We start from the raw sequence: 14,264 nt of genomic DNA on the forward strand, positions 1-14,264 counted from the left end.
ACATAACAAACCTGCATCTTTCTCTTGATTTTTGTAGTCCACAATGCGCACTTTCCATATTGAGGTTACATCCCGTTTGCCACATCCGTTTTGACCTTGCTCATCAGATTCTATAGCTTTTCTGAATTCCGCCTGTATTTCAGCTTGCTTTCTATCATTTAACGTCTGCCTGTGATTATTCAATGCTCTTAATTGCTCATTACTTAAACAAGCCTGAAAGAAACAGTAAAATAAAATGAGAATCACACAGAAACAGTCATACAGGTACAGAATGTATTTTAGCTACCTACTGATAAGACAAATTCGAAACTGACAGACAAAATAAGACTGAAGTTTGAGGTTAATTTGTTATGCAATTCGAATGACCTTGGCATATTCATAATACTGAACATCTTTTTTTAGTTTTTTGTAAATTCATTCCACATTGCCAAATTCATACATGATGGGATAGATTCTCAATTAGGTAGTGTCAAGTTTCAAGTTTATTTTATTTAGGTTTTGGAACTCTTTACAGAGGTCCACATAAAATCATCCAACATTGACATTTGAAGCATTATCAACAATTTACAAAAACAAATCTAATATATATCCCAAAAACTTTTTAAAAAGTTAAAAATTATACAACAAAACCTCTCATTTGGCGGATTACGGATAGCATCAAGGAGAGCAGAAGCGGAAGAAATATTTAGTCTTAGACAGATAGGTCTCAACCATTTGAGGCAACGTTGTTTTAAAGCCGAACAAACGAATAACACATGATTAACATTCTGTTTGTTTTTGTTGCAAAAATTACACATCACTGATGAGCCATAACATTTTGATAACAAATTATTTAACAGGAGTAAGTCTTGCCTCAGGAGGAACAGAAATTGGCGCACCCCATGGGGGAGATTCCAGGAAACATAAGGTTGAGAAATCCTAATTTGGTAATGATTAATAGCCGGTAGTGGGCCCCTTCTTGCAGTAAGGGCCTCTTTATCTAAATCAAAACTTAGGTTCCATGAGGCGAATTTTAGAGTCTGTTTTAACTGATAAGTGGATAAAGAAAAGAGTGTCAATTCATCCAATTTCAAAAGTTTAACTGCTAATCTAAAATTCTTGACAATAGTGGAATGCTCTTTTAGGGGTCCTAGAAGTTCTTTTTGGATCAGGTTTCTTAAGGTACCAGGTTCACCATTCGCCAAGCTGGAGACCCACCGTACTACCCCAGCAAGACCCTGGACCCAAGTGCTTCGTATACCAAATTCCAACCTAAAGGCTGCTATATTACGCGCAGTATTAACCATACACAATTTCCGTAGGATTTTTCCCTCAGTAGTATTCTAAAAAAAAAAAACATCTTCCCACTTCGAGTAATTCTATGCCATATAGTAAGGTAGATGGGATTTTAGCTCTAAAAACCTCCAATAGGTAGGCAAAATGCCTCTGTCCTGTAGATCTATAGAGGGTATTTAGTCCCCTCTCATGGGACATTGCCTTCCCGATATTGTTAGCTATATGGGCCTTATTGCTTAATGTACTAGATACTATTTTCCCCAAGAAAGTATAGGAATGGACAACTTCCAAACCAAAGCCCCCTATATTCCAAAAAAAGTTCCCATATTTTTGCTTTTTCCTTCCTGTAATGCACATGACTTTACTCTTGGATATATTTATCCTTAAATGGTGCGATTCTGCAAATCCATGAAGCGCGTGCAACCGATTATTCAATCCAGTGGGGGTTAAATCCAAGATCAGTATATCATCTGCATATAACATCGGTTTGCCCCCCAGAGTCGGGGCAATACCATCACTTGACGATAAGATTTGCGGAAGGTCCGACAGGTATAACGAAAACAATAGTGGGGCCAAAAGGCATCCTTGTTTTAGCACGTTGGCAGACGGAATAGCTTGAGAGAGACCTCTTTCCCCTCCCAAGAGCACTCTGCACCATGTGATGTATTTCTCCAATAAAACTTGTAGAGCGGTCAGGTTATCCATGGTGTAACTAGACAAGATTCCTTTCTGTGCTATTATGCGTTAGGTTTGTGACCAATTGGCCTTACTCACAGGTTTTAAATTCCCTGTGTACAGATATTCAATATAAGCCTTTATTATTACACAACTCAAAAAGTGAATTATTTCTCTCAACCTTTTATTTTTATAAAGTTAAAAACAATCATATAAAATTCATCACAAAGCTTTTACTTTCCAACATATAATTTTTCGAGCATGCCCTAATCTAATACAAAGCACAATCCTAATCTTTTTAATGCTCGAAAAAATAAATTAAAACATTTCCATCACACATTAAAACATTTGAAATAGCGAATATATACTATTGCGGGTAGTCCCTTGTCGACGCGTTTCGGTGCGTAGAGGTCTTTTGGGCACCTTCTCCAGGACAAATATTACAGTATGCTACTATATATTCTTCTTTTTAAGTTGCTTTTGCGTCATTCGTTCCCACTTTATATTAAGTTTAATCAGTCTCAGACTTCATTATTTGTCCGTTTTTTAAAACCAGGAGAATATTATTCATCGTGTCAATGATGTCTGGTTACGTCTTTCAAATTTGCGCACGTTGTCCAATGGGAGGATTTTTTATTTATCAACACCGACACGTCCTCTCTCCTGTAGGCTGGTACCAGCCTACAGGAGAGAGGATGTGTCGACGGTGTTGTGCCAAACCACTTAGGCACCAAAAGAGAATATTTCTAAACACATCGGCATCCAGTGGCAATTATTTTCAAAGGAAGACCTGCATATAAATTAAAACGCAGATGACTAGCCACATTGTGTCTGGCGGATAAATAAAAAATCCTCCCATTGGACAACGTGCGCAAATTTGAAAGACGTAACCAGACATCATTGACACGATGAATAATATTCTCCTGGTTTTAAAAAACTGACAAATAATGAAGTCTGAGACTGATTAAACTTAATATAAAGTGGGAACGAATGACTCAAAAGCAACCCAAAAAGAAGAATATATAGTAGCATACTGTAATATTTGGCCTGAAGAAGGTGCCCAAAAGACCTCTACGCACCGAAACGCGTCGACAAGGGACTACCCGCAATAGTATATATTCGCTATTTCAAATGTTTTAATGTGTGATGGAAATGTTTTAATTTATTTTTTCGAGCATTAAAAAGATTAGGATTGTGCTTTGTATTAGATTAGGGCATGCTCGAAAAATTATATGTTGGAAAGTAAAAGCTTTGTGATGAATTTTATATGATTGTTTTTAACTTTATAAAAATAAAAGGTTGAGAGAAATAATTCACTTTTTGAGTTGTGTAATAATAAATGCCTATATTGCATATCTGTACACAAGGAATTTAAAACCTGTGAGTAAGACCAATTGGTCACAAAGCTAAAGCATAATAGCACAGGAAGGAATCTTGTCTAGTTACAGTTTGTTTACCCAGTCTCTTCTGGTTTTCAGGGATACTCTCTTCTTTTTAAGAAAGCAGGTTATCCATGGTGCCATGCTTTTTCCGGAACCCCGTCTGCTCAAGAGGCAAAATATTATTCTCGGCTACTCAATCATTGATTAGTTTCAAAAGACATTTAGAAAAAACTTTACCAACAGCATCGAGGAGGGCAATCTGTCGATAGCTTTGGGGTTCATTTCTATCACCCTTCTTATACAGGGGGACCAGGATGCTACCGTTCCAGGAAGGAAGGATAGTGGTATGCAAAAAGCAAAATTTAAACACCGGAAAAAGAATCTTACTCCAGATGTCACTATTCTGTTTTAATACAGAAATGGGGAGCTTGTCCGGGCCCATTGCTCCAGACGAACGCATACCCTTGATGGCTTATTCAATCGTTTTTTCGTAGGGTGCAACAAGGCTGGAATTGTTCTCTTTTTTCCTATTTGGGACAACTACCCTTCCATTTCCAGCGTACAAGTTCAAGATATATTCTACCCATTTTTGTTCTTCAATCGGGACAGGTAAGGATCTAGATCTAAGACCACATCCTTCCCCGATCAGAGACCAGAATAGCCTAGGTTTGCCATTAAAGACAGCCTCCTGCAGTTTGATCCATACCGAGTCCTCTCTTTCCTTTTTTAGCTTAATTTTTAGCCTTGTCCTCCTTCTTTTTAGCAAAGCCAGTCTATGATGTCTTAATGGGCAATACCTCAGATATTGTTGTCTTATAAGTTTATTAATTTCTACATTAAGCAACTTCTGAGAAATAGGAAGCTTTTTAATATGGTCTTTCTTTGATGGTTTTTTTGGGACCGATAACACCTTATTCAGGAAGTTAGCGAAGCAAATTAATTCGGAACCCTTCCAATTGATCACGTCATTTACTGCACTATCTAAGAGGCTCTTAATGCCCTTGATTGCTTTAAAATTCCAGAATCATCTCCCACTATGGACTCCAAAGTTAACCAAATTACCATCAAAGGACCAATGATCCGTAAGAGGGGGATATAAATCTAATAGGATGGTTATTATTTTATGGTCACTAAGAGGAGTATGAGTAACCGTGATGTCCTTAAGAAGCGCAAAAGTTGGCATGTCTACGACCACGTAGTCTAAAATAGATTCACCAGTGGTGGACTTGTGCGTGAAGTTTGCAGGAGTATCAGAAGGAAGCCTACCATTCACTATGATTCCATCTCTTTCATGGAGCTCTTCAAGAAATATTTTCCCTCTCTTTGTTGTTTTAATATTCCCGGGAAAAAGACTTTGAGGTATCTGTAAAGAATCCTCTTTATGAACGTTACGAAAGATCTCTAAACTAGAGTTGGATACTTTACAATTAAAGTCACCCACTAATATTATATGGGGAGAGGCATCATTTACCAAAAGTGCTTTAATATAAGAGAAAACCCTAGTTAAGATCTCGTTATGGCAGACGTCAGGAGGAATATAAACATTTATTAGAATAATAGGATTATTTTTGGAATTAGCAGAGCTAAATAACGTAACTACTTGAAACAGGTTACTAGGGTCTAAAAAATGGGAAACATTCCATTGTATCTTGGAGGACAAGAGACATGCTATTCCCCCTCTAGCTTGGCCTCTCCTAGAGGGGCTTGCTTTGCCCTCCAGAACAAAATAGTTCCTTCCTGTAGGAAAATTCTCTATACACCAGGTTTCTTGAAGGCATATAACACTAAATTCTAAAGAGAGTAAAAATAGTCGTTTTTCGGGGCTATTTCATATTCCTGCCGCGATCCAGGATAGAATCCTGAAATCATTGTTAGAGATATGGTTGTGATTGAAATTTATGGGAGGATTTACTGGCTAAAATTCCAGGTAAACAGTTCCATTGATGATCAACCTCTGCAGGAGCACTTTGGAGGTGGGAGCAAGGGGGATTTAAATACTCCACCTGCCGCCCATTTTTTACAATACTGATTTTTAAATCTTTAAAGTCGGGAAGGATAACCCCATTTCCAACTACAGCTTGAGAGAGCCAAGGTTTGCCCATTGATCGATTAGATTGAGGCTCTACCAGAAAAGGCATTATATCGATCCCTCTGCGCTGAAAGCTTTCTGTTTTTTGGAGAATAAGGTTAACAACTAACTGAGTAGAATCTTACTCTGGTTAGAGACCCAGCATCAGTATTCAAGATTTTTACTAAATCTATATCGCTGGACTGTAACAATTTCAAACCATCCGTCTTGTGAAAACATTGGAGAAGCGTAGACCTATTTAAGATAAAATCAAAATCAAATAACGGAAAAAAGTCTAAAATAAAAGTATCAATGTTTTCCTCCTCAATTCCCGTAGTTGTCCTTATTGATTTTGTTTCCCCTCCTGCAAAAGCAGGGAATGGCCTTGCTAAGGGATTAAGACTAACTGGCACTTGATCTACAGGGTTTAACAACTCCACAGGAGGAGCTATATTAACAGATCCCCCCCGGGGGTGGATAAGAAAAGCCTAATATGGGCTGTATAGAAGTGGAGGGACAAGGGATTAAAGGAGATTTATGAGGAGAAGGGAAAACAACACCCATAACTGAAGGATCCGGTGTCTCATGCAAAGATTTCCTCAGGGAATTATTAACCGGAATATTAGGGTTGTCTTCAAAATTAATTTTCCTCCGCCTCTTTTTTGCAAATCTACGCAGTTGTTTCCTCCTTTTTCCACCGTTCTTTTTTGGATGCGTTATCTTTTCCTTATTAGATACCACCAGAGCCTCCTTCATTTCAGCTTTATTAGGGGGACAGAAGATGGGAAATAGCTCTTGAGGTATTCCTTTACTCGAGACACAGATAGATTCAATTTCCAAAGGACCCTCCACCACAACGTTATTCCTAAAAGCCTCCGCCTGATCTGTTGGAGAGATCCCCCGGACTGATAATACCTTTTCTATATCTAAAATTGGAGGGTTCTCCATCAGATCGGTTTGGACTGAAGCAGTAGTTACAATTTCTTCCGATACCGGTTGAACAATCACGGGGGAAGGGCTAATGTCCTTCCCCCCCTTTCTCTCTAATAGGACCTTTAATATTTGAGTCACAGATTCCAATACGCAATCAGAGCCACCAACAAACTTTTCCAGCAGGGACAGAATAGAAGCAAGCAAACGTTCAATGCAACCTAATGTTTCTGAGACTGGATTATCATGACTACAGGGCCCAGTTGGATCATTATTCAATGTATTAAAATGAGGGCTAAGGGAAATGTTTAGTTGGGGCATAGAGAGGAAAGAGTTATTGGAGGGGGTTTCTTTGTATAGTTGAAGCCCAGATGGAACAGGGACCACCGGGGTTTTCCTTGGATCTAATGGCACATTAATTACTTCCTCTGTATATCTTTTGCATAAGTCCATATCTATATCAAGACGGAGGGAATCAGTATGTTGTATCACCCCAGAAGCATTCTCTAGGGGAATTAAGGATTCACCGGAGTTAAACAATTTCTTATGCCCTATGACATCAGTAGTGCTTAAACTGGGGGCGGATAGTCTAGGAGAGGGGGGAATGCTAGATTTATTCAACGGGACGAGAGTTTCCCGACCTGATGTCGAAATTTTTAATAAAGCTGGAGAATTCCCCAGCTCCTCTTTCGAGAGGCCTAAACATACCACCCTCAAAGGAGTGGAAGTAGAGAGAGATGGAATAGTGTCCCTATTCTCTACATATTGTACCGCCTCATCTCCAACCTGTGAAATATCCTTAAGTGAGGGTATTCCAGTAGGGATTTTATCCTTGCCTCTTTCCCATAGATTAAATAGTTGAGCTCTTCGCTTTACAAAAGACGCCTGGCCGTCCTTATTACGTAAAGGGTTGGACTTAGTTTTTGAGCAGGACCTCCCTACCAAAAGTCTCCCAGACGCACAAGTTACTACTTGTGTAACGATATATCTGTAAGAGACATTAGTTAGTGATAGATTCCTTACCTTAGAATATCCCCAGGCGTCAGACTGGATCCGGAAATTTTTGCGTAGCAATATCCCTGCGCGCTGTTAGGCGTCGTCTGCGGCTCCGCGTCCGTCGTCGGCGTCGTGAGCGCCGGGATGACGTCATCGGAGTATATAGACGGCGCCCATGCGCGCTGACGTCAGTTCTGATAACACAGCTTTTCCGCGCCAGATACGCAGAGCCATGATAGAACTAACACTGGTGCCATGAAACTAGGGCCCTGAAAGGGGATGACCTTAACCCTAAATATCGGTTCGCAGAACGGGGAGGATGGGAGGGCGGTAAGGAATCTATCACTAACTAATGTCTCTTACAGATATATCGTTACACAAGTAGTAACTTGTGCATCTGAAAGAGACACGTTAGTGATAGATTCCTTACCTTAGAATAGATACCCCAGCAATACCAACCCCGGTGGTGGGTCTGCGAACCAATATCACACCAGAAAGTCCTGGAGGACGGAACGGCCAAAGAAGCCATCCCTCCGGACTTGACTGTCCAGGCAGTAGTGTCTTGCGAACGTGTGCAGCGAGGCCCACGTGGCTGCCTGACAGATGTCCTGCAGGGGGACACCGCGGCCCAGGGCAGTTGTCGTTGCCGTGGCCCGAGTGGAGTGAGCCCGCAATCCAGCCGGGGGCTCCTTTCTCGCCATGGAGTAGCATGCTTGGATGCACAAGATGATCCACCTGGAGATGGTCCTCTTGTGTACAGCCTTTCCCTTCTTCGCGCCCACGTAACCAACGAAGAGTTGGTCATCCACCCGGAATTGGCGAGTGCGGTCTAGGTAGTAGGAGAGCGCACGTTTTGGATCCAGACGGTGGAGCCTCTCCTCCTCTTTCGAGGGATGCGGAGGCGGAAAGAAGGTGGGCAAGGTGATGGACTGCCCGATGTGGAAGGCCGTGACAACCTTGGGCAGAAAGGAAGGTCGTGTACGCAACACCACCTTATCAGGGTGAACAGACAGGAAAGGCGGAGAAGAAGAAAGAGCCTGGAGCTCACTCACCCTCCTGGCAGAGGTGATGGCAACCAGGAAGGCCGTCTTCAGCGTAAGGAGGCGAAGAGGACAGTTATGAAGTGGCTCAAAGGGAGCACACATCAGATAGGTGAGAACAAGGTTCAAGTCCCACTGGGGCATCACGAAGGGAACAGGAGGGAACATGTGTGTGATGCCCTTCAGAAATCTACTCACTATAGGGGACTTGAACAAAGAAGGCTGATCAGGTAGCCTCAAGAAGGCCGAAAGAGCAGAGAGGTACCCTTTAAGAGTGCCCAGAGCAGAGCCCTGCTGGGCAAGGGAAAGAAGAAAGAGCAGCACTTCCGAAAGGGGTGCAGAGAGGGGATCCACAGCCTTTGCTGCGCACCATGCCACAAATCTATTCCACCGGCAGGCGTATACCGACTTAGTGGAGGGACGCCTGGCTGCCAGAATGATGTCACAGACTTCGGGAGGCAAGTCAAATGGCCTCAACTGCCGCCGCTCAATCTCCAAGCTTGTAGGTGGAGACTGGACAGGTTCGGGTGCAGGACCGTCCCCTGCTGCTGCGACAGAAGGTCCTCCCGAAGAGGCAGACGAATCGGGGGATCGACTGACATGCTGAGTAGCTCGGGATACCAGTATCTTCGAGCCCAGTCCGGAGCCACAAGGATAACCTGGGCCCGGTCGCGCTTGATCTTCTTCAGCACTCTGGGCAGAAGTGGTATAGGCGGAAAGGCGTACAACAGGCCGCAGCTCCACTCGCGACGAAAAGCGTCTCCGAGCGAGTGCCGCCTTGGAAACTCCAACGCGCAGAACTGCTTACATTGCGCGTTCTCTTCTGTGGCGAATAGATCTAACCAAGGCTCTCCCCACTGTCGAAAGAGACCTTGCGCCACGTCCGAGTTCAGACGCCATTCGTGATCCATCATGCACCGGCGGCTGAGTTCGTCCGCCCTGGCATTCAGAGAACCTGCCAGGTGTTGAACCACCAGAGTCACGCCCTGATGTTCCAGCCACTGCCAGAGGCGCAGAGCCTCCTGGCAAAGGGTCCACGACCCCACACCGCCCTGTTTGTTGCAGTACCACATGGCGGTGGTGTTGTCGGTGAACACTTGCACCACGCTCCCCCTGACAGAGGGGAGGAATGCCTTCAGTGCAAGACGAATCGCCCGCAGCTCCAGAAGGTTGATGTGGAGCCGGGACTCCGCCGGAGACCAGAGGCCTCTGATCTCCGCCTCTCCCATGTGGCCTCCCCAGCCCTGGAGGGACGCGTCCGTCACAACTACGTGCTCCGGCTGGGGTAGAGAGAGGGGTCTGCCACTGACCCAGTCGCGGTCCGTGAGCCACCACTGCAGTTGTCTCGCAGTGCCCTCCGAGATCAGGACATGATCGGACAGGTTGCCCTGATGCTGGGCCCACTGAAACTTCAGGTCCCACTGCAGAGCCCGCATCCGCCACCTGGCGTGACGCACCAGAAGGATGCAGGAGGCCATCAGTCCCAGAAGCCGCAGCGTCAACCTGACCGAGACCCGGGATAACGGCCCGAAGACAGGAATCAGAGCCTGAATATCCCGAACCCGCTGCTCGGGTGGGTAAACCCGAAACTGCGCCGAGTCGAGAACCGCTCCGATGAAAAGGAGCTTCTGAGAGGGACACAGGTGTGACTTCGGCACATTGATGGAGAACCCCAGCAAGTGCAGGAGGTCGGCCGTAGTCTGGAGGTGGCTGACGACTGTCTGGGGCGAGCCCGCCTTCAACAACCAGTCGTCGAGGTAGGGGAAGACTGACACCCCTTGCCTGCGCAGATGGGCTGCGACCACCGCCATCACCTTCGTGAACACCCGTGGGGCGCTGGTAAGGCCGAAGGGGAGCACGGTAAACTGAAAGTGCTCGTGGCCTACCGTGAACCGCAGGTAACGCCGGTGGGCCGGCAGGACGGGGATGTGGAAATAGGCGTCCTGCAAGTCCAACGCTACCATCCAGTCTCCTGGGTCCAGGGCAGCCAGGACCTGAGCCAAAGTGAGCATCTTGAACTTCTCCGTACGGAGGAAGCCGTTCACGTTCCGCAGATCCAAGATAGGGCGTAGGCCCCCTTTGCCCTTCTTGGGTACCAGAAAGTAGTGGGAGTAACAGCCACGTCCTACTTCTGGCCCAGGAACGCGCTCGATGGCCCTCTTGGCCAAGAGGGCCGAAACTTCCTCTTGCAGAAGTCGCAAGTGATCCCCCGACACACGGTGGCATTGAGGTGGCATGGATGGAGGGGAAGACTCGAAGGGGAGGGAGAAACCCCTTCGGACAATTTGCAGCACCCACCTGTCCGAAGTGACTGTATGCCAGTGGGAGAGGTGATGGCGAACCCTGCCTCCCACAGGCGTCACATGGGCCTGAAAACTCGGACTAGGAAGGTTTTGAGGCGGGGGCTGCTGAGGGAGGTGTGGACTGGCCTCGCCGCTGGCCCCGACCACCGCCACGGCGGTTCCCACGGCCGCCACCGCGTTGCTGAACATTCTGCGGCGCGTGGCTGACGGTCCGTGGTGGGGCGCCCCTTCCGTGGCCACGAAAGGAGCGAAAGGCACCCGATTGCTGGCGTGGGGCCGCAAGGCCCAAGGACTTGGCCGTGGCCCTGGAGTCCTTAAAACGTTCCAGCGCATGGTCTGCCTTGTCGCCGAAGAGGCGACGGCCATCAAACGGCATGTCCAGGAGAGTGGCCTGGACATCGGCCGAGAAATTGGCGGACCTCAACCAGGCGTGGCGTCGAACCGCCACCGTCGTTGCCATCGCCCTGCCCAGTGAGTCCGTGGTATCCAGCCCACACCGGATGGAAAATCGTGCCGCATCTCGGCCGTCCGCAAGGGTTTGGCTGAGTTTAGCCCTGACCTCCTCAGAGCATTGTGGCAGCACCTCCGCAACCGTGTCCCACAGAGTGTGGGTGTAGCGGCCCAAGAGACAGTTGGTGTTCACTGACCGGAGCCCTAGGCCCACAGACGAGAAGACCTTCTTCCCGAACTGCTCATATCTCTTGGATTCCCGATCGGGCGGGGCCGTCGGGAATGCGGTCTGGGAAGTGGAGGCCTGGATGACCAGGCTCTCGGGGGTGGGGTGGGTGGACAAAAAGCAAGGGTCGCCCGGTGCCGGGCGGTAGCGTCTGGCCACGTTCCTATCCACAGGGGGACCTGTGGCGGGCTTGGACCAAGTGCCCAGCAGAACGTCACACAAGGCCTCATTGAACGGCAGAAGGGGCTCCGCGGAGCCGGACTGCTGTTTGAGCACCTCAGTGAGGAGATTAGTCCTCACGGCCGCGACGGGGAGCTCAAGGTTTAGGGCCTTAGCTGCCTTCGTCAACACTACACTGTAAGCAGAACCCGCCTCCGAAGCCACAGTCGGGGGCGACGTAAATCCAGTGTCTGGCGATGTGTCAATACCACTGGCCTCCCCAAGCTCAAATGTCCAGTCCTGATGAGACTGGCAATCACGTGCCAGAGGGTCCTCGGACCCCTCCCACTGCTCCTCGTCACCCAGCTCCTGGAGACCAGGATGAACAGCCAGGGCCTCCTCGTGGAGATAGAATTCTCCGACGGCCGACGGAATCGGCGCCCAGCGGCGCCCCTCCGACGCCTGAGGCGGACCGTAGGAAGCATTGGGGTCGGCAACCACTACGGCTGCCGGGGACGACACCTGAAGGGACGGCGCCGGTGAGGTCGTAAGGTCGACCGGCGAGGTCCCGGATCCGGAGCCGGATCCAGCGAGGTCGCGCGGCGCCGGGACCGAAGTCGCCAGCGGCGCCGGGCCCGAAGCACCCGACGTCGTCGGGGCCGAAGCGCCCGACCCGGAAGGACCTCCAGACGGAGCCGATCGGCCCGAAGGCGCCACGGGAACCGACTGAGGAGGGAGGGCCCTCATGGCCATGAGGTACCTCTCGACCTCCTCCTGCGACGCGCCGTGCCCAGGGACCCGAAGGTGTGGGGCAGGCGGCGACGCTTGCGACTCCCGCGGAGCCGCGTGGGCGGTGTCGCCCGAACCCCCGGCCGCATCGAGCGAGCGTCGGGGCGGGTCGGAGGACCGATGGTGTCGCTCCGACCTCTCATGCCTCTTACCTGAGGACTTGGATCCAGACGATCGGTGACCACTCCCGGAGCGTCGATGACTCCGACCTCGCGACCTGTCCCTCGACCTCCCGTGGGACCGGGACCGGGACCTGGAGCGGCGCGGGGCCGACTGCCTCAGCTCGAGACGCTTGCGGGACCGCTCCCGCCTAGCCTTCGACGTCAGGGCCCGGCAGTCGTCACAGGTTCGATCGTCGTGGTCGAGGCCTAAGCACTTCAGGCACCGGCGATGGGGGTCCGTGACCGACATGAGTCGGCCGCACTTCGAGCAAGGCTTGAACCCGGGCATCCCTGGCACCGATAGTCGAGAATCGACTAAGTAGAGGATCAAAAAGATCAAAAAAGTTTTCAGTCAAAAAGTGACTGGGGGTAGAGCTTCTTCCGGATCTGCGCTAGCTGGCGCGGAAAAAAGAAGAACTGACGTCAGCGCGCATGGGCGCCGTCTATATACTCCGATGACGTCATCCCGGCGCTCACGACGCCGACGACGGACGCGGAGCCGCAGACGACGCCTAACAGCGCGCAGGGGTATTGCTACGCAAAAATTTCCGGATCCAGTCTGACGCCTGGGGATATTCTAAGGTAAGGAATCTATCACTAACGTGTCTCTTTCAGATCTCAGTTTCTTAGCAGTCATGACTTAATGGTACTAGCACAGAAGGAAACAATACAATGCGCTAAGAGAATAACAAATAAACAAGTAATGGTGCAGAGGTCCGCACCGCACCAGCCTTTTCAGCCTCAGAGGGCCTCAGAGGGCCCGCCCTTTACCCCGGGCTGAGTCCTGCGCGCGTCCCGCGTTCGCGGAGAGGGGAGGGATTAAATTAGGAGGGGGTTGGGCGGGAAGAGGCTCCAGCTGCGGCGAGTGGCAGGCCGCTCTGAAATGCTGGGCCTCGCAGTCCACACTCTCCCGTAGGTCCCGGTGAATGCTTCAAAATACGAAAGAGAATGCCACACTTCAATGCGATGCAGAGTCCTCCCTTACAAAGGTATGGCAAGACCAGGAAATAGATTACAGGGCAGCAGAAATCACCACAATGTTCACGGCTTGCGAGTGGCTCACTCAAATCAGCAGTGCTTACGCAACATTGCAGTTAAATTGTTCCTGGTCCCCTTCATGAGTGAGTGCGTTTCTTACGGCATCCAGGTCTAGTTTAAAATGTTGCCCGTTCCTCCCTTTGGCCCCTGTAGTTCCCCCATGACACCAGAGACTATTTGCTCACCTCTGCTGGGGTCAGGAGTTTACTGTCTGCTGTCTTTCCGGATGGTCCCTCTGAAGTTCCTCTGGCGAACCGTGACCTCCAGTGATCTCCAGGCTCTGGGCTCCTGGATGGCCCCAGCGCCTCTGGGTGACCCTGGTGCTACTGTTGTCTTTGCCTGATGCCTGGGGTCTTTCTGTCCTAGGGCGCCCGCCAAAATGCCAAATGCTCCTCACAGCAGTACCAGCCTTACAGTTTTTGCCGGAATGTTACCGGTATGCTCGCTGACCCCGTGCTCCCGCTGCCTAATGCCAATTGATCCCGTGGCCCCCGCTCTGCCGAGAGCCTCTCTGCGGGTCCCGCCTCCACCGGTTCGTTTTCCTGTTGTTTTCATGTTTGGCCGCGGCCGTGCGAGAGACCGCACTGAGGAGCGGGAGGGGGAGCGGCTCGGAGCACCGAGCACCTAGCGGGGCAGAGAGTTCACAAGTGCCCCATCTTGCCCCCGGCTCAAAACGGCTCCAAAAACGGCTCCAAAAACGGCTCTGGTGGCTCCGGCGGACCACAGGAGATTCCCTCTTCCCCTCGCAGCTTGTCCTGCACACTGACGGCTG

The 14,264-nt window shown here is 49.1% G+C and overlaps 1 protein-coding gene across 1 annotated transcript in view; it reads right to left on the reverse strand.

Annotated features, from left to right (window-relative positions):
* The window catches only part of BRCA2 (BRCA2 DNA repair associated), a 616,646-nt gene that overhangs the window by 157,927 nt on the left and 444,455 nt on the right, over positions 1–14,264 (reverse strand). The window contains exon 23 of the mRNA XM_086935127.1: positions 12–213. Coding sequence (XP_086791253.1) covers positions 12–213 — 202 coding nt within the window. The remainder of the gene's footprint in view (positions 1–11; positions 214–14,264) is intronic.

Source organism: Lissotriton vulgaris, chromosome 8, assembly GCF_964263255.1.
Source record: "Lissotriton vulgaris chromosome 8, aLisVul1.2, whole genome shotgun sequence".
Taxonomy (NCBI): domain Eukaryota; kingdom Metazoa; phylum Chordata; class Amphibia; order Caudata; family Salamandridae; genus Lissotriton; species Lissotriton vulgaris.